The 27768-nt window shown below is 46.3% G+C and overlaps 1 protein-coding gene across 1 annotated transcript in view; it reads left to right on the forward strand.

Annotated features, from left to right (window-relative positions):
* The window catches only part of LOC310955259 (voltage-dependent T-type calcium channel subunit alpha-1I-like), a gene marked incomplete at its 3' end in the record, with an annotated part of 214196 nt that overhangs the window by 17359 nt on the left and 169069 nt on the right, over positions 1-27768 (forward strand). Inside the window, exons 2-3 of the mRNA XM_083925060.1 lie at positions 16573-16683; positions 23666-23799. Coding sequence (XP_083781186.1) covers positions 16573-16683; positions 23666-23799 — 245 coding nt within the window. The remainder of the gene's footprint in view (positions 1-16572; positions 16684-23665; positions 23800-27768) is intronic.

Consider the following 27768-nt stretch of genomic DNA (forward strand, 5'->3'; position numbering starts at 1 on the left):
CTGCTAACAAAAGGAGGCCAGCGGTCAGATGCTATGAACACTACTAATGTTGTTCAGTAGGAGGAATTTTTAAGTAGACTACCGTATTTTTCGGATTAAAAGTCGCTCCAGAGTAAAAGTCTCACCGGCCGAAAATGCAAAATAAAGAAGGAAAAACATATATGGTTGACGTGTGTGTGTGACGATTGCTGATATACGCCGAGTCTCTTACGTGACTGACATAAATAACAGCCCGGGCTATTATTTGATATTTTACGGTAATGTGTTAATAATTTCACAGTCGCTCCAGAGTATAAGTCGCACCCCCGGCCAAACTATGGAAATGATGGGCATGAGAAACGGCATACCTTGTGGGTCCTGGGGGGCGTCCGTATGGCGTTTTGTTCTGCATGCCTGCCGGGTTGGTCACATGCTGCTGAGGACCATGTCATCCTGCCAAGTCTCTCTTCCAGCTTCAGGGTTTTCTTCTTCTTCTGAAGATGATTCCTCATGCTCTGGGTTGTATTCCTCACCATCTTCTTCTTCTGATACATCCTCCACTTACGCACACTCACGGCTCCAGCACAGACAGAGTTCGGGGCCCTGTCGTCTGCAGCACCTTTATAATCTCTGCAGTCTGCGATAACACCTGTGTGTTGTTTACGTCTGCTACTGTCTCGTTCACGTCTGCTACTCATTGATCTGAGACTGATCAAAGGCACAGCCGTCCGCGAGAAGACCCCATGATCTGTCTTGTTTACGTCTGCTTCTGATTAAAACAACTCAAACATTGTAACATTCAGTGGTTTGTAAATAACTCTGTGACCTTGATTTCAACTCTTTTTGACCCCAGGACGACCTTTGGACCTTTTTTTGTAGCTCACATGGAAATGTGAATGAAAGCAACATTTCACTTTTTCTACTGTGGGTGCTGATCGAGGAAAAGTCATAATTTCAAGCTAAAAAAATATCGTTTAGGGGATTTTTTTGTGGTTTTTAACACAGTGGAGGGTCATTTTAAAGACACACTGCAGCACAAATGGTGATGAGGACGAGTGTGTTTTTAGACCGCACCTGTGGCTGATGAATTACATTAACTACAGATATACTTTTATTATTAAGACACGTTCATTTCATAAAGAAATATCTTTTAACATAGGACGTAATGAAAAATAAACTTCCAGACAGACGAGGAATAAAAAAATGGAGACGGACCCAAATGAAGCCCGGCTCCCATGTTTGTTTAATGACAGTCATTAGTCTCTCATTAACACTCGCTCCCAATCATCGCTATCTGCATGGTGTTTTAGCGGGAGCTGTTGACTGGCATGTGTTAATGTGTGTGTGTGTGTGTGTGTGTGTGTGTGTGTGTGTGCGCATGCATGTTTGTGTGCCTTTGTTCTGCGAACCGAAATGAGCGTCTTCATTAGCGAGCGTCTAGTTCCTGCTGAAAGTGACACGTGTCCCGACAGATACCGCACTTTGTCCCTCTTGTTGGGATCATTAATATTAATGTGTCACCTTGTTACGGCTCAGCCAAATTAGGACAAAACAAAAGATCAAACAAAAGAAAAAACAGCAAAGGTCAAACAGATATTCTAAAAGAAACAAAAATCAGGACTAATTGACCTCACTCTGCATCTCACATCTCACTCCACTCAGTCACCCCTTTGCACTGCTCGCATCTTTTGGCTTTAATGTATTGTCATTGTTTTGGACTGTCTGTTTTGTACGTATTTATCTATTTTGTGTAAATTGAACCTGCCCTGTCAAAGACAGATTCATTCATTTCAGTCAAAAGCAACTGGACTTGGTTATTTGTCTAGGAAGATGTTTCACCTCTCATCCAAGAGGCTTCATCAGTTCATGTACACATCTGACCAGGCTGGGACTGGACCAGGACCAGGACCAGGACCAGGCTGGGACTGGACCAGGACCAGGACCAGGACCAGGCTGGGACTGGACCAGGCTGGGACTGGACCAGGACCAGGACCAGGCTGGGACTGGACCAGGACCAGGGCCAGGACCAGGCTGGACCAGGACCAGGACCAGGACCAGGCTGGGACTGGTCCAACTAACTGGTGTGGAGATCCTGGTATTTAACCTCTCACAACGACTGCCACTCTAACGACTGTCGTTGTCACTTGGAGCACAAAGGGTCCCAGTGACATCATCGGCCTTGTGAGAGGTTAAATACCTGGATCTCACACCAGTTAGTTGGACAAGTCCTGGTCCTGGTCTTGGTCCAGTCCCAGCCTGGTCCTGGTCCTGGTCCAGTCCCAGCCTGGTCAGATGTGTACATGAACTGATGAAGCCTCTTGGATGAGAGGTGAAACGTCTTTCTGGACAAATAACCAAGTCCAGTTGCTTTTGACTGAAATTGCTTTGAGGAGAACGACGACCTGGACACATGAGAACATTCACAGGCTGACAGACACTAACGTTTATCTGATCTTATCTAATATACTGTATTTCCCACTGGTTTTAGTATTTTTAGCTCTATCAGTAGTTGCGTTGTGTAATTGCTGGTCTGTTCCTCTGGTTTTCCTAGTTACACAAGCCCGGCAGTGTTGGTGGATGTAAATAGTGTGCAACAGTGGCTGTGGGCAGGAGAGGAAGCCTACGCACTTAACTTCCGCATCATATTACCACCGCGCTACATCACAGATAGAGAGAGAGAGAGGAGGGAGAGAAAAAACCCAACACTGAGAGCACAGAAAATCCCAGCAGATGGTCTGAAGGAAGCCCGTGTGCTTGTTTGTGTCTTATCAGTAATCGCTCACTGAGTATTTCCCTGCTACTTCCATTCCCCGTATCTCGCCATAACTGCTAAAAGACGCCGTACTGTAGTTGTCAGCTGTTAGGAAACCAGTGAAACTTAATCTGTCTCTCCCTTCTCCCCGCGCCTTCAGTCCTCGCTGTCTCGGCAGTTTATCTACCTCGCTGTATTTTCCAGGAGGTGATGGACTATTAAATTAACTCTAAGTAATCTGATAATCTCACCAACACCGCGGGTCCCTCTTTTGTGTGTACCGACTACGGACTGTATATAAAATGCCTCCACTTCCTCCAGCCATCCCGTGATGTTGCAGCCAGAGTCTGCACAGTGGTGATCAGGCAGTATCGAAATCAAGCCCGAACACCTGCTGACCCGATGACCAATCAGGAAGTCAATCTGAGCCGTCAATCATCACATTTAACTCTATTTTTATCTCATCAAATAACGAATTAAAGCAAAACTTATCAGGAAAATGAACATTTGAACACAAACCGTTGTGATAAAAGCTATCTAGATTGAAAATAGCTGTGAAAAAACACTGATCAACATTACTGATAACGATTTTTTCGTCTCAGATGATAAATAACAATAACATTTTAATTTCTGTCTGTTATTTTGGATCACTGTAGACGTTCTCTGTGCTGGGGGTATTGCTCAATACTAGCCACATTCTGTGCACTTGTGAACTTGTTAATTCTTCAGCTGCATTCAGACCGGATGCGATGGCGGCGATGTATCGCAAAAAACGTCAGTGTCTGATCGCTTGATCGTATTTGGATCATCGCTTCAATCGCGTCATCCGAGCGCGCCTATGTAACATTTTCTCTCTTTTTTGTTCTCTCATCAACCACCGCTGAGATACACACCATTGCTACATCGTACGTGATGTGGAAGTCCAAGATACGTCGAGGCAGTTAGCTAGCTAGCCACCTCGGCCCTCCGAGCTGCAGCTAGCTAGTTGCCAGTTGCTCATTGGTGGATGCGTGTCATCACCTCTGTACATTGACTTCTAAATGCACCTTTACAAGAATAACTCGCATAAATGCTCTCTCCCAGAACTCAAGTCCGTGCGTTGCATTCTCGGATTGAGAAAGATCTCTAGTCTTTGGTGTGGGCGTGTATGTGTACGCAGTTTCGGGCTTGTAGATGTTAGGGAATATTTTCCTACGCTACAGCGGAAAGCTGTAATTACAGGACTTTCTTGAGATCGCTGCTGGGGTCGGTCTTTCTGTCCTAAAAGTCTCTGAGCAAACTGCCATGGCCATATTTTCTCTTGGCGCCCTCCAATCTCACTCTGTGCAGGCTGCAGGACACACACTACTTAGTGTTGACGACTTATTTTCTGTTCTCCTTGATCAAGTACAATTAAACTCCTCCAACATAAGACGTACGGTACTTTGGTACTTTGTCTTCTTTTCCAGCATCAAAACAAATTCCTCCCTAACAGTAGAGTGATAATAGTTCGATCTCAAGCGGCATATTCTTACTCACAAGGATTAATAAAACATTATAACGCCAAATCGTGGTCTTGTTGGAGGATTGGCTTCTTAATCACAACAAAACAACCTCGATCAAGATATCGAACGCTTAACTGATGATATAATTGGCCAGAATATGTGACGTTCATGATACACATGCATACACACAAACCCAAACACAGCGGGCACACTTCCTAATATTTTTCATCAGCACTGGTTGCTCAGCAACAGGGCAGAGTTTGTCTTGAGGAATCCTACGGCAGCTGTGCAGCGGCCATCTGGGAGAGAAAGAGAGTGGGAGACAGACAGAGAGAGAGAAGTCAGAGATTTGAGGAGGTGGAAAGCGGTGGAAATGTTTTACTTGACTTAAATGTTATCATTTATCTAATTTGTGTTTTTAGGGCTCAGTTAGGAAAGCCAGTAAAACAGTTTAAGCCTGGTAGCAAGATAGACCTCTAAGAGTTTTTAACCACCGTATGGTGTAGAACTCACCTTCATTTTACCCCCTTTTTGACTTTTTCCTGAAACAAATAATAGTAAAACAAGTAGTTTTACTATACTAGTAGGTCGACGGAGACGGCAAGAGGAGATGTGCTAACTGGCTAATTGGCTATAATGCATAAACATGCATAGGTATTTACACCAGCAAGGAAATGCGTAGTGTTACCCAATGACGGTGAGCGTTATCGTCTAAACCTGCGGCTGGAACAAGTAGTAGCCGATCATAAAAGTATTTTGACTGTGGTGAAATCATGTATCATTCGACCCTGCCTGGTGCAGATGACATCAATAGTGCGTGGTTTGGTCACAGGAACAGTACAGGAACAATAAATCAAACACACCCTCCCAGGCACCGTGTGTGTGTTTACCAAGTAAAGATGCACAAGCCCACCGTCATTATGCCAGACATAAGAAGCCACATCGCTTGTTTGACCGTCCGTCCGTGTTGTTGGAATAAAACCGAACATCATTAAACAGCACGACCATTTTTGTCATTTTACTCGGAAGAGTTTTGCAAGAAACCACTTCCTGCCAAAAGCCCCTCGTCACTCACACATCGCTCAGACAGGGAGCTGTAGCAGAAGTTAACATTAACGAGCATCAGTTTAGAAAAGGCAGCCCTGAAGCTACTCTTTGCGTGGGGCCCCCCTCCCACTCATCATGCTTTACCAGAAAGAAAAGAAAAGGCACTTAGATCCATACTTGCGTGCTAGGAATATTACTTGACCCCCCCCGCGCGCACACTTGGGGTACACTGTCATGCACATACATTGAGTTAACCTTTACTATATACCGCAATGCTAGAAAATGTGTTTTCAGCGTGTGCAAGTTTCTAAACCAGTAGGAACAATATCTGTAAAAAAAAACACCATGTCTTGTTGTCAATTTGGGGATTTTCTTTAGTGGATCTTGGTGTTCTTTTCGGCCGTTTTGCTATTTGTTTTTTGTTTTCCAGAAAGAAAACGGAGCCGGTCTGAAAATGACTGTGACCGGGCGAATGTGGCTCAGTTGTTAGAGCGAGTCGGCCAATGTCCAAAGGGTCAGTGGTGCGATCCCCGCCCTGCCCTACTTGTGTCATGGTCGTTGTGTCCTTGGGCGAGACACTTCACCCACCTTGCCTTGTGTGAATGTGTGTGACGGCCGTATGTTTGAGGAGGTGGTCAAGGGGCCGCAGGCGCTGATTGGCTGCCACGCTTCCGTCAGTCTGCCCCAGGGCAGCTGTGACTACTACGTCGTTTACCACCACCATGTAGGTGTGTGTGAGTGAATCGAACCTGGACTCTGTAAAGCGCCTTGAGTGCTGAGAAAGACGCTTTATAAATCTAAGCCATAATAATAATAATAATAATGAAAACATTGTGCACTGTTTTGTTATGGTGGGAACAACATGTTACCTCGAAATAGAGCAACGAGCTTTGAGGTCGATCTCTCCTGTGGTGGGTGTGTCAGAGGTGTTACCTTATCAGCAGCAACATGTACTGTATGTAAACGCGTGGTATTAAAAAGGCAGTGCATACAGTTGAATAAACAACAGGGTGTTCAATGCATCGCTGTTTCAGTTTAAATAAATCTTTTGCTTAATTTTATCAGGGCTGAACCGGCAACATGATGTTAGCTTATTGTTATGCTGCTTATTTTTTAGAAAAATGTGAAGGGGTTCAAGGACCTCAGGATCTTGTTCACGAGTGAGGGGACGATGGAGCGTGAGTTTGGCCGGAGAATCGGAGCAGCGGGGGCGGAGCTGCAGTCGCTCTACAGCACCGTTGTGACCAAAAGAGAGCTGAGGAAGGCAAAGCTCTGGATCTACTGGTCAGTCCTGGTTCCTACCCTCACCTGTGTTCATGAAAGCTGGGTCAGGACCCAAAGAACGAGGACGAGGGTACAAGCGGCCGTAATGTGTTTCCTCAGGAGGGGGGCTGGAGTCTCCCTTAGAGAGAGGGGCAGAAGTTCAGCATCTGTGAGGAACTCGGAGTCGAGCCGCTGCTCCTTTGCATTGAAAGGAGCCAGTTGAGGTGGTTCGGGATCATCTGGTAAGGATGAACCCTGGGCGCCTCCCTAGGGAGGTGTTCCAGGCACGTCCAGCTGGGAGGAGGCCTCGGGGAAGACCCAGGACCAGGTGGAGAGATTAGATCTCCACACTGGCCTGGGAACGCCTCAGGATCCCCCAGTTAGAGCTGGTTAATGTGGCCCGGGAAAGGGAAGTTTGGGGTCCCCTGCTAAAGCTGCTGCCCCCAAGACCCGACCCCGGATAAGAGGCTGAAGATGAGATGAGATGTTTCTTATGGAAGTTGATTTAGTAGATTAAGTAAATGTATTCATTTATAAATTAATTCAAAATAGGCCAAACAGGGGCTGTTTCATGTGTGGGCGAGGGAGGATTCCCTCTAGCAAGAAGTAAAACTGACAGTTCTGCACTGGGCACAAACACACTGACACTGAAACAGTTTAGCAGCAGTAAGAACACTTTTTACTTCTTTTATGTGGAAATGTGATCGTGATGGGTTGCTGTACGTGGGTTTTTGGCAGACAGCTGCTGTTCGCCCTTCCCTGTACTGCACACTGGCACTGAAAGTACTGAATACTGGAGCGCACCAGCGTTCTTTCACCCCTGTTTTAAACTACAGTAAACAGCAACGTCGAACATGTTCATGTAAAAGTCGAGCGTATTCCCAAGTACAATTCCAGCTCGTTGACACACATTTCAACATGCAGCGTGGAGGCAGAGAGAGGCTCGTCTAGCTAGCTCGTGTGTAAACGTTTGTGAGATGGTGTAAGTGATTTTAAACGTAGGAGTCCCACACAGATTCCTTCTGTTGTTCAACTTCCAGAACCTCGTTTTGAAAACCTTTTCAACTTGCACAGACTTTTAGCACAACGTTACACCGCCTAGAGCAAGCCCACGTCTGTTTACATCCATTCACATCTTTCAATTTGTACGTACGCAACAACACTGCTTCAGTTTAACGCAATGAATCATGGTCTATATCTCTATCTATGCATTGTGTAGTATAACCATTGGTATGTCATTCATCTTTCCCTGATGGGGTCTCGGGGGGGCTGGAGCCGATCCCAGCTGATATCAGGCGTGAGGCGGGGTCCACCCTGGACAGGACGCCCGTCTATCACAGCACACATAGAGACGAACAGAGACAGACAACCATTCACACCTACGGGTGATTTAGAGTCATCAATGAACCGAACACCTGCACGTCTTTGGATTGTGGGAGGAAACTGGAGAACCCGGAGAAAACCCACGCAGACACGGGGAGAACATGCAAACTCCACACAGAAGGGCCACAGCCGGGATTCAAACCAGGAACCCTCTCGCTGTGAGGCGACAGTGCTAACCACCGACACACCACGTTACAATACAAGACCCTAAAATGCTGACTGATGCATGGAGACCGCACAGACCTACTGTGCAGGATGCGGTTCACTGTAGCGCACAGTCAGCGTAAGCCAGACTAGGTAGAGGCTGCCAATCTTGTGAGTGATAGTCTCATTTGTTAGTAGTAATTATACTAATGTTGCAGAGGTAATGCGTTAATGATTCATGGTTTAAAAGCTTTGTATCACGCTGTTAACCAAACATCAGCTTCAATCCAATCAAGAGCGGAGATGAAACGTCAGAAATGACTGTTTCCAAAGCCCAGAAGGCGGCGGGCCGATGAGCAATGGGAGATTCATAGAACGAGTAATGGCTTCTGTTGTTACCGTCATCCTGACAATTATCCACGTAACCTTTATCAGCCATGTGTCTGTTCCTCAGTGTGCGCGCACTCCTCTGACCTGACAGCTCAGGGAAAAGAGGAGCTGACATGAGACACTGTGAAGCATCGCCGTGTGATGTCCCATGACATTTGCTGCCGTCCAACATACACACACACACGCACACACCCCACACACTAGAAAGGTGCTATATAAGTACAAGTCCATTTACCATTTACACACACACACACACACGGACACCCCATCCTTTTCATCCAGTCAGCTACACTGGATCGATGAACCCCCTGACCAAAAACTTAGGAAAGAACAATCCCTACTGTAGCAGCCTCTCTGAACATTATACAGTGATGGAGGAGAGGATAGAGGGAAGGGAGAGGAGGGAGAGGAGGCAGCGTCGAGGAGAGTGAGCTACTGAAAGATTGACGGCAACGTGAGGGCAGCTGAAGGTGTGATGGATGTGAAAATACAGAAGAAAGGAGCCGGAGAGAAAAGGCAAAGGCACTAAATGTCCTTAGAATAAATGAGCGCTGAGAGCGGCACAGTCAATTACATTAGGTTTACTCTTTAAGACAAATGTTTGCTTTTCAAAATAAAGTAAATAAATGATCAGGTAATGCTCAGTAAGCAATCCAGAGGTGACATCCCTGCTTCCAAATAACAGCTCACCGTGATTACACCGGTTCAAATCCCATTAAGAGACAAGTTTTTCATTACTTTAAAGTAGTTTGAGAAACACTGAGCGCCTTCTTTCTATGAATGAGAATCTAGATCAATATGATGTTTGTGTGTTAAGTAGAAGTGGTTTGCCGGATGTGTTTAGAGACATGGGGAAAGGAAGCTAGCATTACCCTGTCCAATGTTAAACTCTACACTGAGGGCCCACTCACACGGTCCATCCGTACCGTGCCCAAGCACGTTTCACGACCAAAGTCTAGTTCGTTTGACCAGTGTGGTGCAAGCGTACCGCGCCTAGTAGCGGTACGCTTGCTGTTCACGGCCTGTTTGGGAGAGGTGGGCTTTTGTGAAGCACCACTGTTTGCACGTGTACGAGCACGAGGCCTACGGCTGCTCTGAGGTCATTTCCTGTGCGCCTGTTGGGACGTAGAAAAAAAGAAGGAGGGACCACGCGCGGACATTTAAAACAATGGCGGTGAAAGGTTCACGTTGGTGTGATGCGGAGGTGGAGTGTTTACTGCAGATTTGGTCGATGAAAAGATTCAAAAACAGTCGACAAGACGCACAAAAACTCTGAGGTCTACGGAAAGATCTGGAAACAAAGCCACGCATCGCCATGACGTCATCAATGCGTGTGACGTGTTACGGCGTGATGACGTATAGGCAGCAAGAAGCATTCTCCGAGGCCCAGGTAGTGTGAGTACAAACGGGCCTGGAGGGGGGGACAAGGACCCTAAAGCACGGGGCACGGGACGGACGCACAGTGGGAGTGCGCCCTCAAGTAACACAGTAAAGGCGTGTTTCCATTCGGGTAAAATGTGGCAGCTCGGTTTTCTGGCACGCCTTCTCAAACGGCTGTTCCCAAGACCACGGTGGGGTCCCAGGAGAAAACGAAGAGTGGTTGTGTTGTATCGGAATGAGACATGAATGTAACTGAGACAGTGTTTAAATCTAGGACTTTGAGGTTTCTGTGCATTGTTTTGTTTCCTCTGTGGGGGCGGATCCTCATATTTTCTGAATGCAGAGTCCCTGTCCTAAATCATGAATAGAGCTCCTCCTGTATCATCGTTTAATTACCAGAGGTTAAAATGTCGTTGCAGACAGGACGGGTGTCTAACTTAAGGACACCAAAGCCCCCAGACTCTCCCTCTATCCTCCTCGCCTCCCTTTGTGATGACGAACTTCATTTGCTAGTCCATTGGCTGCCATGGAAACCGGAGGTCGTTTGCCTCCTGCGTTCCTCTTTGGATACAATAAAAACAAGAGAGGGAACACAAGGGAGAGAAGAGGGAGAGAAAAGGGAGAGAGAGTCATGGAGAAGGGGTTGGAAAGAGTGACGCCACGCAGTGAGGTATTAAGAATTCATTTATCCCCCGCTGCCACACACTTTCAACCTCCCAGCTCTCTCCAGCTCTGTCATGCCCGTGCACTTGGCACTTCCAAAATCTTTTTAGGTAATGGTCTCTGAAGCCAGTGAATTTTTATCAGACATGTATGATGTAACTGAATCTGCTCCTGGAGCTTTGGATGGGATGGACGTCTGTCCTACCCGCACTCTGCAGGTGTGAACCTTGGGTTGCCAGAGGAACGTTTTAGAGCTGAAAGTGGTCAGAATATTATTTAATAGTTATTTATAGGGAGTTATATAATAGGCATTTTATTTAACAGATGCATACCCCCAGTGAAGGAGTTCAAGTACCTCGGGATCTTGTTCACGAGTGAGGGGACGATGGAGCGTGAGTTTGGCCGGAGAATCGGAGCAGCGGGGGCGGAGCTGCAGTCGCTCTACCGCACCGTTGTGACCAAAAGAGAGCTGAGGAAGGCAAAGCTCTGGATCTACCGCTCAGTCCTGGTTCCTACCCTCACCTGTGGTCATGAAAGCTGGGTCATGACCCAAAGAACCAGGTCCAGGTCAGGATCCAAAGAACGAGTTCGGGTACAAGCGGCCAAAATGTGTTTCCTCAGGAGGGGGGCTGGAGTCTCCCTTAGAGAGAGGGGGAGAAGTTCAGCATCCGTGAGGAACTCGGAGTAGAGCCGCTGCTCCTTTGCGTTGAAAGGTGAAGGTGAACCCTGGGCGCCTCCCTAGGGAGGTGTTCCAGGCACGTCCAGCTGGGAGGAGGCCTCGGGGAAGACCCAGGACCAGGTGCAGAGATTAGATCTCCACACTGGCCTGGGAACGCCTCAGGATCCCCCAGTTAGAGCTGGTTAATATGGCCCGGGAAAGGGAAGTTTGGGGTCCCCTGCTAAAAGGTTAAAGGTGAGGTGAGATATTTATGTAATTTATTCATTCAAATCGCTCCATTTCTCCGTAAGTCACTGTGAAATGAATATCTTTGGGGTTGATGGAACTACATTTTAGGACCTAAAAGCTTGTGATGGCCACTTTTCAAGATTGTTTGACATTTTGTAGACTTGGTTGATGAAACAATAATGAAGATTATCATTAGTTGCAGCCCTACAATGTTTTAGCCACCTTATATTTTGAGTAATTAAGACATTTTGCAGTTATTCATCAGACTAGTGATGAACATGTGACATGAAATAGCCAAACATCATTGAGGCCCATTGTGCTTTGTCCATTTGAATAATTTTGCACGTTCTTTTGTGATGTTGGGGTTAGTCGCACTTTTCACCGTCAAAGGTTCAAGAACTGACCACGAGAACCTGGCTACTGTTACTCTCGAGCCCTGCCTCGAGTAAGGGTAAACTGGGATTGGACGGTATATTCTTTTAATGGCATATAGTGAAAGTAATTGTTATATTTCACTTCTTTAAAACACCTGCCTTACTCTCAGATTTTGATTAATATTGATTTTATGGGATGGTCTACGTGTCCCAGCGTTGCTTAAATTCTCTTTTGGAAGCTTTGGAAGTTCACCTTTGCTAATAACAACAAAAAACAACTATTAGGGAGCACCCTAAAAACTCAGAGAGCCCTATCATTCACACTGTGCTTCCAGCTTTTGTCATGGAGCCGCTCGTGGGCCGCTCTAAAATACCGTAGGTGTCCCGGCTGCTTCCAGTAGTGGGTGACAGGCGCAGGATGAATGCGAGGCAGGGCATGATGGAAAACACTACCTTACTCTGCGATCCCTCCCTGGTACAGAAACATAAGTTTAAAGAACGGTGGAGCTGCAACTGTTATATAAAACAATTTCTGAGTTAATCTTGGAGCGCGTTACTGTCAGTAATAGAGCTTTGTGCTTCGAATTTCACCTCGTTCTCCATCCAGTCGCCGTGTTGATGTTCTGTGTGTGTGTGTGTGTGTGTGTGTGTGTGTGTGTGTCTTTGTGAGGATACAGAGCCTCCTCCAAGGCACCTACACTAATTGACTCATTTTTCAAAGTGGAGAGCGACAGACAGACACTTGCGCATTGTTAAAGGCAGCTCATGTATAGACAGCAGAAGAGCTAAACTGGAAAGCCGGGCACTTTGGCTGTTTTTAAAGAACGTATTTGGCGGTGGAACTAACCGAGGTAATCCTTATAGAGTTAACCCAGAGGCTGTCATCATTACTTAGACTCGGGGAAATAAGAAAGCGCTGACCAGCATTTTTATCCAGCCATGCTGTTTCCATTAGGGTGTGTATCTGCCTGGAAAGACTGCGCTTTCTAGGCGCTGTGTTCAAAGGGGGCCGCCTGGAGGGCCTCACCAGGAGCTGGGGGACACCTGTAGATGATATCTTTGTCCTCATTAGGAAGGGCTAGCGCCAGGATCTAGCTGAAGTGGCAAAAATCTGTACGCACTCATTATGAACCTGCCTGTGGAATGATGTAGGTGGACCTAAAATGGATTTTAATTATATATTAAACAGCTAACAGATAGGATTCCACCCACACAGCGCTCCCGAGTTGAATTGTTGTTGCCGCTGTTGCAAAGACAACCAGATAGGGAGACTATCTATAACGTTATCAACAACACAGGAAACACTGCATTACACACAAACGTCACATAGGAGACGCTGATATTGTCTGTCTGTTGAGTTTCATACAAACAAGCAGATCAAGCTACTCAGGCTGGCTATTCAGTCACTGGATAGATTGCTCACTCGTTCATAACGTTAGCAACATGGCTACCACTGGGTCATCCCTATGTTCTCCGGTCGCAGAAGCCTCTGTCCTCGGCCTTTTGTCAGTGTTAGAGGTTACGGTTAGGGTCCAGGGGGAGGGTCAGGTCTAGGGGGAAGTGTTAGGGTCTATATAGGCCTATTTGCCGGGGATTTCGGCACTGATTGTGGAAAAGATAACAGACCGGGGAACATAGGACCCTTTCTGTGAAAAGCACAGAAGATACAAAGCAGGGAACATAGGAGAGGAACACAGGTACGCACCCCCTACCAGTAGATAACTGGCGATATATGTCTGTTGAGTTTCATACAAACAGGCAGATCAAGCTAATCAGGCTGGCTATTCGGTCACTGGATAGATTGCTCACTCGTTCATAGCGTTAGCAACATGGCTACCACGGGGTCATCCCTATGTTCTCCGGTCGCAGAAGCCTCTGCCCTCTGCCTTTTGTCAGTGTTGGCGGTTACGGTCAGGGTCAGGGTGAGGGTCAGGTCTAGGGGGAAGTGTTAGGGTCTACATAGGCCTATTTGCCGGGGAATTCTGCACTGATTGTGGAAAAGATAACAGACCGGGGAAAGATAGGAGCCTTTCTGTGAAAAGCATGGACCATAGAAGGGGAACATAGGTACGCTCCTGCTACCACTAGCAAACTGGCTACTGTATGGCCAGACAAAACTGTATTTGAACCAAAAAACCCTGATGTCAGTGCTCTAATAAAGGCAGAGTGAAGCACTTGGCAGAGTAAAACTCGGTAGTATTGATAAGTAGGCAGGTGTAGCCAGGTAGGCCATTGTTAGCAGTAGCAGCTAATTGTTCTGTATTTTGTGCTCACTGTAGCAACATGCCCACAGATGATAGACGGACAGTACTGTGTGTGCGGTGATTTAACAGAACACAAATAAGACAGTAGGGAGAATATGTATGTGTAATGTTTTCCCCCTGATTTAACTACTGTTCATGCTGGGCACCTCCATTTTGGATTGTGAGGTCAGGGCCCTGAGAGATGACTCTGACCGGGAACTCGGAAATCCCGTTCAACGGACAAGTGCCAAGTTAGTCCAGCTGCAGAGGGAACCGGGCCTTTGTTTGAGGGATAGGCCTTCATTTCAGGTGTGCATGTGACTAATTTCCCCCCTCACTGTGTGTTTAATTGCCAGAGCTTGGCAGCCAGTGCTTTTTAAATCAATATTTAAAAGGTATAACCCAATTAAAAAGGAATCCTACAGTGTATTAACCGCTGTGTGCGATGGTTGTTCGCCGGTACAGCAAGTGGGGTCAGACGAACGAGTGCTAGATGACAAATCTTGCCTCCTTACCTTGAAAGGACAGCAATGTGAAACATGCCTCCCTGCAGTGCTGCATATTCTTTAGACGGTCTCCATCAGCTGACACACATGTATTTAATGTTTGGTCTCCGTGTGTGTGTATGTGTATTTGCTCACGTGTGGGTGGGTGAGTGTGAGCGTTTATGTTTTTGTACATGTTGGTGTGGTTGTGCACGTGCATATCTGCGTATGAGCACTTTTGGGCCGGTGTGTGTTGATGGTGAGTGGGTGTTTGTGTGTTTGTGTGTTTGTGTGCGTGTGTGCGTGTGTGCGCGGCTGTCTGTATGTTCATGCATGTGTTTTGCCCACTCGCAGCCTATCTTTATCCGTGCTGTGATATCTACCAGTCCATCTCTTTCCTGGAAGGTTCATGCAAGATCAAGAGAAGCATGTTGAGAATTGAACCGTCCGTCTGTTCCGAACCTGCGGTGTAGTGTGCTCAGAAAGGAAGAGGTTCCCCCCATTTGCTCTTGCCCTGCAGGCTGTTTTGTTGTAAGCTGCCAGGGGGGGGGGGGGGAGCAGTTCAGCAGGCCTCTGCTGTACAGCCTCAGGAAGGGATAGGACCTCATGGGCGGATACAGCCGACCTGCTTCACTCGCTTGATAGCCGAGCAGTGCGCTCAGTCCCTCAACACACAGTGAATGCATACTGAATCCCCCTCCGTCACACTCTGCTGCTTTTGTTTCTGTCATTTCTTTCTCTGCCACGTTACTTGGTTTTGCATGTTCTGCTTGCTTTGTTGACCGTTCCCCTAAACAAGTGTTTACTGAGTTACTGAGGAACATATATAATAGATCAGAGACGCCACATGCATACATCTATGCTGTGGAAAAGCACTTACACACATAAACATGCATCAACAAATCTGCGCAATTATACTCCGCCATACATGTTTTCTATAAAAGCAACATAATAACCTCATAAGCCCACAAAGACGGCTGTGTACTGCGACATGTGCACACATATCGCACACACAAATACAAATACAGCCCTACACCAGACCAACAAATGTGCTCCTGCACTTGCAACCATTTATTCCTGCATACTTGTGTTGAAACATAAAGTACACACTGAGTCACACACACACACACACACACACGCACACACACACACACACACACAGACACACACACCCTCCTTCCCTCTCTGTATTCTCTCTTCTGAGTCCTTCTTGGCCTCGCTCTCCTCTCCTGGCACGTTACTTGCTTTTGCATGTTCTGCACGCTTTGTTGACCGTTCCCCTAAACAAGTGTTGTTAATGCTGCGCTCTCAAAACATCTACACGGATATTGTCTTGACATCTGTTCAGACCAGGTCAGGTCTCAGTGCAATGTTAGGTTCATGGTAGAATTCAATTGTATGAAATGTACCTAGCTTCTAGCTTGTTTAGCTCTAAAATAGTTGTTTTTTGTGTGTGGGGGCGGAGCATGTGTGAGTGTCTGGGGAGTGTACACACCGTAAACATCCCATGTTGTGTTTCATTGCTACTGCAAACTATATATCCTTTGCCCTTTGCTATAACTGCTTTTACCTGCACTCAAAGAAATGATGCCAGGCCCTAAAAGTCAAAGTCGTACATTTTGTGAATGAATTGGACCCTACAGGGTTTCACCTATCAGTGCACTTTACAGCCGCTGCAGCTTTACAATAATGACTTTGGGACCGTCATAGAGTTTTGAAACACTTTGGTTTGGATGTCAGAGTGTGTGCGAGGACGGTATCTGACCCTGCAGAGTAACTCCAGACGTGGAGTGTCACATTGAGACCGAACAGTTTGCAGCCTTTACAGTTCAAATGGTTATGATACAAGTTCTGGCTCCTGCACGTGTCACTCTCCTGTAGATCTGCAGCACTAAAGCAGCTCTACAGACTCTGAATGCCCTTATTTGCTTCATCATTATTGAATTCAAGCACAGACACACCTACTCATCATCATCCATCGCTGAGATGATTATGAATTAACAAATGAAGATTGTCCCCTGTTGTTGTGTCTCCACTCTCTACGAGCCTTTCTCCTTAACTGTCTTTTCTCCTCTACGTGGTTCGAACGTGTGAGTATGATGGTGATCTTGCTGAACTGCGTGACCCTGGGGATGTACCAGCCCTGTGAGAACATCGACTGCTCCTCAGACAGATGCCAAATACTACAGGTACACACACACACACACACACACACATATGTTCCTTTTTTCACCCTTCAGACTTGCGGCAACCTCCCAAAAAACATCACAAAAGCCAAAACAAAGGCCTCATGAAGCTCCTTTTTCATTGCTCTTGATGGTCCAGTGTGAAATAAATACAATACTGTCGGTTTGATTACCATGAAATTGTTCCCCAGAGGATGAATCCATATTGGATTTGGTAATCTCCTCTCACGAGTATGTCACTGCACCCAACCGCAGCTAAGACAAAGCACTATTTGTTTGTTGTATCCATCCAATGATTTATCCAGTTCTCTTAATTGTCTTTGCATTTGTCTCACTTATGTCCCGGTCCTTTCTGTTTAATGTGGAGGGAGAGATGCAATAAAGGAAGAGATGAGAAAAACACAGTTTGGGAAATGAGACATCCTGTCCTGGGTGGCGACAGCTCAGTTGTTAATGGCCGCTGCACATCTGCTGGAAACTGAGTTTTTATTTTATTTTATTTTATTTATTTAACAAGTAATGATGTGGTCCGTGGGCCCCCTGGAAATGCGGAGTAGTTTATTCCCACTATTAAAGAAGAAGGGTCCAATGTGAGTAAACGTCTTAAGAGTGACTATTCATCGTCTCCACGGCGATCCCCTCAAGTGTAGCTGACAACTCTACGTTCCTCACACTGTATCTAACAACCAAAATGTTTCCAAAGGGAGGTCCCTGAAGGAAAATCGTATCAAACCGGCGCGCGGCCTAATGCGTTGTGTGTGTCCTTGAAACAATAAAGGTTGAAAAACAATGACGAGGGACATTAACCACATCTAACTCCATTATTTTGTATTGATATTTTACACTGACACCACCCTCTGGCTGATAATCACATCGTCTCCAGCGTGACTGGAAAGGATCCAAAACAAACCTTTGTTAATCTTAAGAATGTGGCTTTCCTTACAAAGACCATTACAGCGTCACGGAGGCAGTGGTGTGGCTGCAGAGGATTGCTTTTCTCTTCTTCGATGCACTTTGTGAAGAAGCGCCCTATAGATACAGTTTACTGAGTTACTGAGGAACATGTATGTTTGATCCGAGACGCCGCATGCTTACATCTATGCTGTGGAAAAGCACTTAAACGCGTAAACATGCATCAACAAATCTGCGCAATTACACTCCGCCATACATAGTTTCTATAAAAGCGACATAATAACCTCGTATAAGCACACAAAGTATTGTACTATGTACTGCGACATGTGCACACATATCACATACACACATACAAATACAGCCCTACACCAGACCAACAAATGGGCTCCTGCACTTGCATCCATTTATTCCTGCAAACTTGTGTTGAAACATGGTACACACTGAGACACACACACACACACACACACACACACACCAAGCACACGCAAACACACCCCCTCCCTCTCTGTATTCTCTCTTCTCAGCCCTTCTTCGCCTCGCTCTCCTCTCGCGCTCTCCCTTCCGTGGCAGAGCCTGTAACTCCTCGCGGTGACTCACAGCTAGCATGTGGTCTTTATGGTGCAGCGAGCATAACTCCTCGCGCACGGCACCCCGGCAGCTTTCCTCGTCATGTGGCACAGTCACAGAATCCCTTCTCACTTTTGTCAAAAGGTGGCCCGAGTGGGTGTAACATCTGTGCGCGAGCGTGTGCACGTATGTCTTCAGCCTGTCGGTGTGAAGCACTTGTTGAATCACCCCGGCGTCACACATTCTCACAGGAACACACACACAAGGCACCACACTCATCACATAACAGCCAACACACACGGCGGATTGATTCGGCCCCCTGGGGGAGGTGGCTGGTGAGTTGGGCCTAATAGAATTTCTCCTCCAAGTATCTGCGGACCCCATTCGATATCAGCATGGATGTAGGTTGCTACAGCGCCGCGGTCGATACTCTCCTCTCAGAAAATCCGTTGTTCAATACCGTGATTTCAATGGTGCCTCACCAGCAGAATCTATAAGCGCTCACAAATGTGGACTTAAAGACCTCTAGAAGCTTGGTTAGTTGTTTAGTCAGCTAGTAAACGTTCTTTGAAAGGCGGATGTGTGGATAGAACAGGAAAAGATGGCATTGAATTTCAGATTCTGCACATCAGAAGGGTGCACTAACACCGTTTTTTTGGCTATAGCCTAGTGCGTTTGACCAGTGTGAGTGCAACCGCTCCACGCATAACTGCGGCCAACTGGCAGTCCATGGCCGCCTGAGAGAGGTGGGCTTTTGTAGAGCACGTTTGCACGTGCACGAGCACGATGCCTACGGCGGTTCTGACGTCATTTCCTGTGCTCCTGCTGGGACATAGAAAAAAGAAGGAGGGACCATGCGCGGACATTTAAAACAATGGCGGCGAAAGGTTCACGTTGGTGTGATGCGGAGGTGGAGTGTTTACTGCAGATTTGGTCGATGAAAAGATTGAAAAACAGTCGACAAGACGCACAAAAACTCCGAGGTCTATGGAAAGATCTGGAAACAAAGCCACGCATCGCGATGACATCATCAATGCGTGTGATGTATTACGGCGTGATGACGTATGGACAGGCAAGAAGCATTTGCGCGAGGCCCAGGTAGTGTGAGTACAAACGGGTCTGGGGCGCGGGGGGAGAGGGAGGGGGGACAAGTACCCTAAAGCCCGGGTCGTGGTGTGGAAGGACAGTGTGAGTGCGCCCTTAGTTTGTTTTGTGAGAGGTAGAGGGAACTCAAATAGTTTTATTTTCCTAAAGACGCTTCACGCCTCATCACGGAGGCTTTATCCGCCTCTAACGGCTCTAGGATGTGTGTTGAAACATCTTTTTAAGACCCAACAGAAATTATAGTAGCAATTGACTTCCCACACACACACACACACACACACACACACACACACTCAAACACAAACAGACTCATATTCCCTTTTTCACCCTTCAGACTTGCAGCCACCTCCCAAAAACATTACAAAAGCCAAAACAAAGGCCTCATGAAGCTCCTTTTTCATTGCCCTTGATGGTCCAGTGTGAAATAAATACAATACTGTCGGTTTGATTACCATGAAATTGTTCCCCAGAGGATGAATCCATATTGGATTTGGTAATCTCCTCTCACGAGTATGTCACTGCACCCAACCACAGCTAAGACAAAGCACTATTTGTTTGTTTGAAACGTCCAATGATTTATCCAGTTCTCTTAATCGTCTTTGCATTTGTCTCACTTATGTCCCGGTCCTTTCTGTTTAACCTCGGAGGGAGAGATGCAACAAAGGAAGACTTGAGAAAAACATGTGGCGGTGAATTCCAGATTCTGAGCATCTTAGGGCGCACTCACACTGTCCTTCCGCACCGCGACCCGGGCTTTAGGGTACTTGTCCCCCCTCCCTCTCCCCCCGCGCCCCAGCCCCGTTTGTACTCACACTACCTGGGCCTCGGCGAATGCTTCTTGCTGCCTATACGTCATCACGCCGTAACAAGTCACACGCATTGATGACGTCATGGCGATGCGTGGCTTTGTTTCCAAATCTTTCCGTAGACCTCAGAGTTTTTGTGCGTCTTGTCGACTGTTTTTGAATCTTTTCATCGACCAAATCTGCAGTAAACACTCCACCTCCGCATCACACCAACGTGAACCTTTCACCGCCATTGTTTTAAATGTCCGCGCATGGTCCGTCCTTCTTTTTTCTATCTCCAAACAGGCGGACATAACGCTACTGCCGTAGGGCTCGTGCTCGTGCTCGTACACGTGCGCATGCTCGTGCTCGTACATGTGCAAACGCTAAAGCCCACCTCTTTCTGCGGCCCGCTGTCGGCTGTTATGCGCGGAACAGGTGCACTCCTACTGCTTAAACGCACTAGGCTTTAGCTGAAAAGACGGTTTTGGCCCGGGACAGAAGGACAGTGTGAGTGCGCCATTAGTTTGTTCTGGGAGAGGTAGAGGCAACTCAAATAGCCGTTTTTATTTTCCTAAAGGCGCTTCACGCCTCATCACGGAGGCTTTATCCGCCTCTAACGGCTCTAGGACGGGTGTTGAAACATCTTTGAAGACCTAACAGAAATTATAGTTGCATTTGACTTCCCTCTCGCTGTCCTATGCCCCGGATGGGTGAGAATCTACAAACATCACACGCTATTGTGCAGAGACAACAGCGTTTTACATCTCACCGAATAGTAAAATGTAAGACAATCGATCACAAGCCCCTCAAAAAGAAAACTGCATGCAAATGGATTCTTTCACCACAAAGTACACGCACACATGTATTTTTAAGCTTGGACCCAAATCTATGGTTAATGTGCAGTACAAGGCTTCAGTAATAAAACTGCATGTCTACCGTTCCCTCTCCTCCCCTTCCACATCCTACCTCAAAGTGATGAATGATGGATTTGTATCTGAGAAAAACCATTTTAGCAATCAACAAAAATTGATGTGAAAGCAAACTGAGACGGGAAGATCGGCATCAAAAGCTAAATAGAGCGAGGGGTGTAAGAAAGTGGGCTGTGGAAATGTCAGGGGAGGAGCATTTCCATCCCCTTTGGTTTGGCGGCCTTTACCAGAGGTAGCGCCTCTTCTCTTTTTGGTTTCGACATAGGTCAAGGTCGCAAACTTTGACCGTTCCTCCGCATTAGTAGGCCTGTCCTGCGTCTCTACACTCCTCTATGACTGCTGAGTAGGATGCTTCTGTTTGAGCGAGTTGACAAAACAGAGATCCACATCAATGGCTCGGATCATGTGCCGGCGGTACTTCCCTCTGAAAATCAAATTACAGGCAACACCGAGCGCGTCAGTTCATCTCTAATCCCCCTGTTTACACAGAATACAACACCAGCTAATCAAGGCTTTTTGCTCACGACAGCAATAACACGCATTAGCGAGCTGAGATCTTTCGATTCATTTGGATCTATTTATGTATTATTTTTTTTGCTCCCTTCTTTTAATTAGATGCTTGATTAAAGCTTGGAGTGAGGTGGGGGATGTCGACGTGGAGCTTATCTCTGATTACTGTACAAACAAATTATTTTCCATTACCCCACCGTTTAGGGCAAACTGCTCAACTGGGGGGGAAGGGGGAGGGTGGTAAGGAAGAGAGGGTTTAATAGAGAGTAGAGAGTAGTTTGGAGAGAGAGATGGAGATATTAAATTGTCAGGGAAAGACAATAAATAAAATGGTTCTAGGAATAGAGATGGAAGAGAGAGATCTGCAGGGAGGTGTGGAGGGAAAGGGGGAGGATGGAGATTAAGAGAAGCCTGGGAGGGAGGGAGGGAGGCAGGGCTGGGAACAAAATGGGGGATGGGGTTACTGAAACCTGGTGGAGTACAGGATCGCAGTTTACCTTCACTACTCTCTGAATCTGTGCTGGAAACACTGCAGGGTCATCCCCAGGGCGTCTTTGATTGGCTGAATCTGAGGGCGCACTCACACTGTCCATCCGTACCGTGCCCAAACAGGTTTTACGGGTAAAGTCTAGTTCATTTGACGTGTGAGTGCAACCGCTCCACGCCCAGGAGCAGCACGCTTGCCGGCCACGGCCCGTTTGAGAGAGGTGGACTTTTGTAAAGCACGTTTGCACATGTACGAGCACGAGCGTGCGCACGTGCATGTGTACGAGCACGAGGCCTACGTCATTTTATGCAGCCAGTTCGGACATAGAGAAAAACGAAACAAAAGAAGGAGGGACCATGCGCGGACATTTAAACAATGGCGGTGAAAGGTTCACGTTGGTGTGATGCGGAGGTGGAGTGTTTACTGCAGATTTGGTCGATGAAAAGATTCAAAAACAGTCGGAAAGATCTGGAAACAAAGCCACGCATCGCCATGACGTCATCAATGCGTGTGACGTGTTACGGCGTGATGACGTATAGGCAGCAAGAAGCATTCTCCGAGGCCCAGGTAGTGTGAGTACAAACGGGCCTGGAGGGGGGGACAAGGACCCTAAAGCACGGGGCACGGGACGGACGCACAGTGGGAGTGCTCCCTGAATCTCCACCTTCTGGACTTGCTGCGTTTGCCCTTGCTTTTCAATGAATGCGTTTAATGGGCTGCAACCACCAATTGTTGTCATCAATGAGGATTATTTTCTCCACTAATCGATCAAGTGTTTGGTCCGAATAATGACAGAAAATAGTACAAGATGCATCTTAAAATATTTCCAAACCCAAGGTGGCCTCTTCAGATTACATCAACCAACCAAAACCCAAAGGTATTTGCTTTGCTGTCACACGACCTTCTTCAAAACGTCATATTTGAGAAGCTGGAACGAGCGAGTGTTTGTCACTTTTGCTTGGAAAAATTTGGATTAATCAACTTGACAAAAAAAGTGCAGTGGTAGTGATTAATCCAGTCATCCTTTCAGCTCTATTGCACACATAAACTCTGTGAGCCGGGTAGGGAGGAGACAGGACTTTAAATTCCAATAGATGCCTTAAATACGACCATGCCAAGATCTATACATCTTTCTTTTTAGGATAGTGTCCAATTTATTAGGTAGCTTATCGTGATCAAGTACTCACATCTTGTCACCGGCTCATGTCAAGTGCCCATTTGATAAAGATGAGTCAAGCAAACATGACATTTCCACCATGACACTGTGTTGTCGACAGCTTTGACTCTGTCGTCAGCATATTTCTGCAGATTCATAGCAGCAGGTGGTGTGTTTTTTCCTCCATTTGCTGCTCCAAACTTTTATTTACTTTCCTCAAACTCTGTATTTTAAATAAAGGGACCTGCACCAACAATCCCATCAGGTTTAAACCCTTAAATCACACATTTAAATCAGACAGTAATTCCTGAAGGTTTTGATTCACCCAAATGACAACGTGATGTATTTTAAAAGTCTGTTGGTTGGTTTCACTTCTACCTGCTAAGGTTTAAACAGTAGATGCTCTATTTTGTTATGTTTCTCTCCAATGGAGATGAATGGATGCTGTTTGTGGCGCCTAAGGCATTGAGGAATGTCATTCTCTTCCTTTTCCATTCTTGACACCTTGTCTCCCTGTGTCTCTCTCCGTCAGGCTTTTGATGCATTCATCTACATCTTCTTCGCCATGGAGATGGTTATAAAGATGCTCGCCCTGGGAATCTTCGGTCGGCGAAGTTACCTCGGGGACACGTGGAACCGATTGGATTTCTTTATCGTCATGGCAGGGTGAGGATCTCCTGCCTCTTTGTTCTCTCCCTTTTGTGTGTCAGGAGCATCCTGCAAAGCTTGGTGATTTAACCCCTTACATGGCCGCCCCTTCTTTAAGAGTGCTGTGGATGGGGGGCAGGGGATGTCCACGGGGGGATAGCAGGTCAACATCAGTTGCCACATAGAAGTGATATAATATACATCATCCGCAAACTGTGAACCTGAAGATTACCTTGATTATGAGTAGTGGCTGCTTTTGCCACTACTCATCGTTGATCATGTTCGCCACCATAATTATTATCATTTTCATAATCTATCACCTTAGCTGTGCTTGTTTCTACTATTCTGCTGTATTAACTGCCATAACATATGAGTCATATTCACATTACTATAGATATTATTATAGTTACTGTTACTCTGTGGTTGCTTGCATCTCTGTCTTTGTCTCTGTCTGTCCATCTGTCCGTCTTTTCTCTCTCTCTCTCTCCTTCTCTTCCTCTCTCTGGTGCAGACAGATGTGCGTCCTCCACAGAGCTGGGTCTGTCTGACGTTCCTGTCTGTTATAGTGAAGGTTTTCAACGCCACCGTACTCTACGGGGGAATTGTTGGGTCTCTGTAAATCATAAATAAGTCATAGAGTGTGGTCTTTACCTACTCTGTAAAGTGTCCTGAGATAACTTTTGTGTATGACTTGGCACTGTAAATAAAATTAAATTGAATTGAATTAATTTGAGATGCAGCTCAGCACTGTCTCACAATTTTCTAGTTATGAATTAGGAAGAATTAAATAAATAATTCAATTGTAAAAGTATATGAGGGCTTAGCACACTAAGAGTTGAGGTCTTTCCTGCTCACTTATGTATCATTAGTTGTTGCACAAAAGTCTGGGAAGATACGGTTTGTTTCACAGATTTGGCGCCCAATTTAACCATTTATTTAACACTTGAATATTGATGAAAATGGTCAATAATCCCTCCAAATAACTACCTCCAATACCCCCAAAGACACCCAGACCTTCAGGGCCATCATAGAAAAATCCATGCTGTAATTTGGGATCATAAACGTTTGATATTTGGTGAATTGGCGAGTGCTTCTGTTCTGGAAACTGCTCGAAACCCCCTTATTGTCAGTACACCAAGGTAAGCCCTTTATCCTGTGTACTGTGCCCTAAGTCTCTAGTTTGTGGTTGTAAAGTTTCATGAGGCTTGGATTATTACTAGAGGTCACAACAGCTCATTGTATACAGTAAGCTCAAATTTCAAACAATGCTTTCACTATAATGAAATGGCTCCTATGGGAGGAACTTTATGTTTCCCCCTCTTCCCAACAAGCTAACATGTTGGTACCAATGGATTCCTTAGATCTTCTAGGTCGCACTCACACTGTCCATCAGTACCGTGCCCAAACAGGTTTTACGGGTAAAGCCTAGTTCGTTTGACCAGTGTGAGTGCAACCGCAACGCGCCTAGCTGCCGCCCGCTTGCCGGCCACAGACCGCTTGGGAGAGGTGGGCTTTTGTAAACACGTGCGCACGAGCGAGGCCTACTGCGGTTCTGAGGTAATTTCCTGTGCGCCTGTTGGGACATAGAAAAAAGAAGGAGGGACCATGCGCGGACATTTCAAACAATGGCAGTGAAAGGTTCACGTTGGTGTGATGCGGAGGTGGAGTGTTTACTGCAGATTTGGTCGCTGAAAAGATTCAAAAACAGTCGACAAGACGCACAAAAACTCAGAGGTCTAACGAAAGATCTGGAAACAAAGCCACGCATCGCCATGACGTCATCAATGCGTGTGACGTGTTACGGCGTGATGACGTATAGGCAGCAAGAAGCATTCTCTGAGGCCCAGGTAGTGTGAGTACAAACGGGCCTGGAGGGGGGGGCAAGTACCCTAAAGCGAGGGCACGGGACGGACGCACAGTGTGAGTGCGCCCCTAGTTTCCACTCGATCTATAAACCCCCTTTAGCCTGCTGCAGCGTCTCAACTGCAAAAAGTCGGGCCCGTCAGCACGCTGGTGCGAGTCAAGGGGTTAAAGCACAAAATGAAAACTGCTCATAGCACAAATTAAACCATAAGAGGTAAATTATAAAACTCATATTTAGGATTAAATAAGAACATGAGCCTTTTTATTTTCAGTAATGTGTTTTCCTATTCACAAGTTGCATTAATGATGTTAATAGATTTGTTCAAACGCTCAAAAGGCTCCAAATCCCTTCTTTTTTCTACCATCCTGAGTTCATGGTCCGTTGTTCTGCCATGCATGGCCAATTATGTCAGTGTTAAATATGTAATATGACATTAAATATTAACATGTTGATCGTCACTGGCGTTCACCTGGGACATGGCTGACAATAACGCAGCCATAATGTAATTCAGCTGAGCTAATCACCGCAATGTTATTTAATGAACGAGCTGAAATTACCCTGTCATGAATGTGGCACTCGGTCAAACTATTACTGCCGACTTAATGAATATGAACCAAAACCTTTGGCTGATGAAATTAAGTCAATTAAAGTGACTGATTGCACCTGGCAATAATAATATCCAGTACATAAATGTTATGTGTGTGAAATAAATGTAAGTTTATCAGATGCACCCTATAACCCCATCTTTTTACAGTTTTCTATAAAGCAATGAGATTTTGTGCATTCATCACAAACATCGCAGCGTTGTTGCGTGTGGATGTGCTTGCGTTTGCACACGTGTGTGTGTGTGTGTGTGTGTGTGTGTGTGTGTGTGTGTGTGTGTGCGTGTTTGTGTGTGTGTGTGTGTGTGTGTGTGTGTGTGTGTGTGTGTGTGTGTGTGTGTGTGTGTGTGTGTGTGTGTGTGTGTGTGTGTGTGTGTGTGTGTGTGTGTGTGTGTGTGTGTGTGTGTGTGTGTGTGTGTGTGTGTGTGCGTGCGTGTTTGTGTGTGTGTGTGTGCGTGTGTGCGCGTGCGCGAAAAATGGAATAATATATCCCTGCATCTTGGGTTGCGATTGAAAGCTTAGGTCCGTAAATGAAAATTCTTTCCTTAACGTGAATGTTAGCGTGTGCTTTAATGCAACCTGGCGCCCTCGTGTCCACACGGTGTTGGGGTGCACGTTAACTACATCTCTCTCTGACACAAAGATGACGGCAAAACACGATCGATTGCCTTTATTCAATATTCAAATAGCTGCTTTAAATATTGCATCAAAAGAAAAAGTGTGTACTTAATATTTAAATATTTATATTATATATTCTTTCACTCTCTAGTATCCCCCCACTTGCATCCCTGTCACTTGCATTTTTCCCTCTCACACATCTTCCCTTCCTCTGCCGTCGTGTTTCCGCTCTCTTCACCCTCCTCTTCCTTTCCCTCCAGGGAAAGGGAGCATGTTTCATTCACTTCTTCTGTCGTGGTTTATCTAGATTTTCCATAAATTTCAACAGTCACCAGCACACCGTTCCAACCCTAAGGCTGTCAGAGGAGATACAGATGCCACCATCTTGCTTTGTCGTAATGTTTTATATGGTCGGTTTTCTCCACTCTGATCCCACAGTTTCAACAAACGTCTTTCTTTGCCGACCCTCTTCCCGTTCCTCCCTCCTTCAGCCGTCATCCTTTAAGCAGAAACCACAGAGATCTGTCGGCTTGTCTCTGGTGTGCCAAACCCCAATGCACAGTGCATGCGTTCCTGAGAGATACCACCATCCCCACTACCACCACCTCCACCACCAATTACTCCCCAGTCTTACATCCACCACATGTAGCGCATGTAGCGGCAAGAAGGGGGGCGTGATAAAACGCTGCACCCCTGGGAACTAGTGTGCTGCAAACAAAAACAGTAGGCGAGCTGCAGGAAAGGGATTAGAAGCAGCGTGAGTCCCACCCCAGGCTCTGCTTAGCTTGCCTGTACAGCTGAACCAGACCCCTGCACACAGTCAGATTGTAGAAAAACAATGTGTGAGGATGATATTTGTGTTTGTAGACTGGTGTGGAGAAGGCAGGTGGGCAAACTCCTGCT

Source organism: Echiichthys vipera (assembly GCF_963691815.1).
Source record: "Echiichthys vipera genome assembly, chromosome: 2".
NCBI classification, from domain to species: Eukaryota; Metazoa; Chordata; class Actinopteri; order Perciformes; family Trachinidae; genus Echiichthys; species Echiichthys vipera.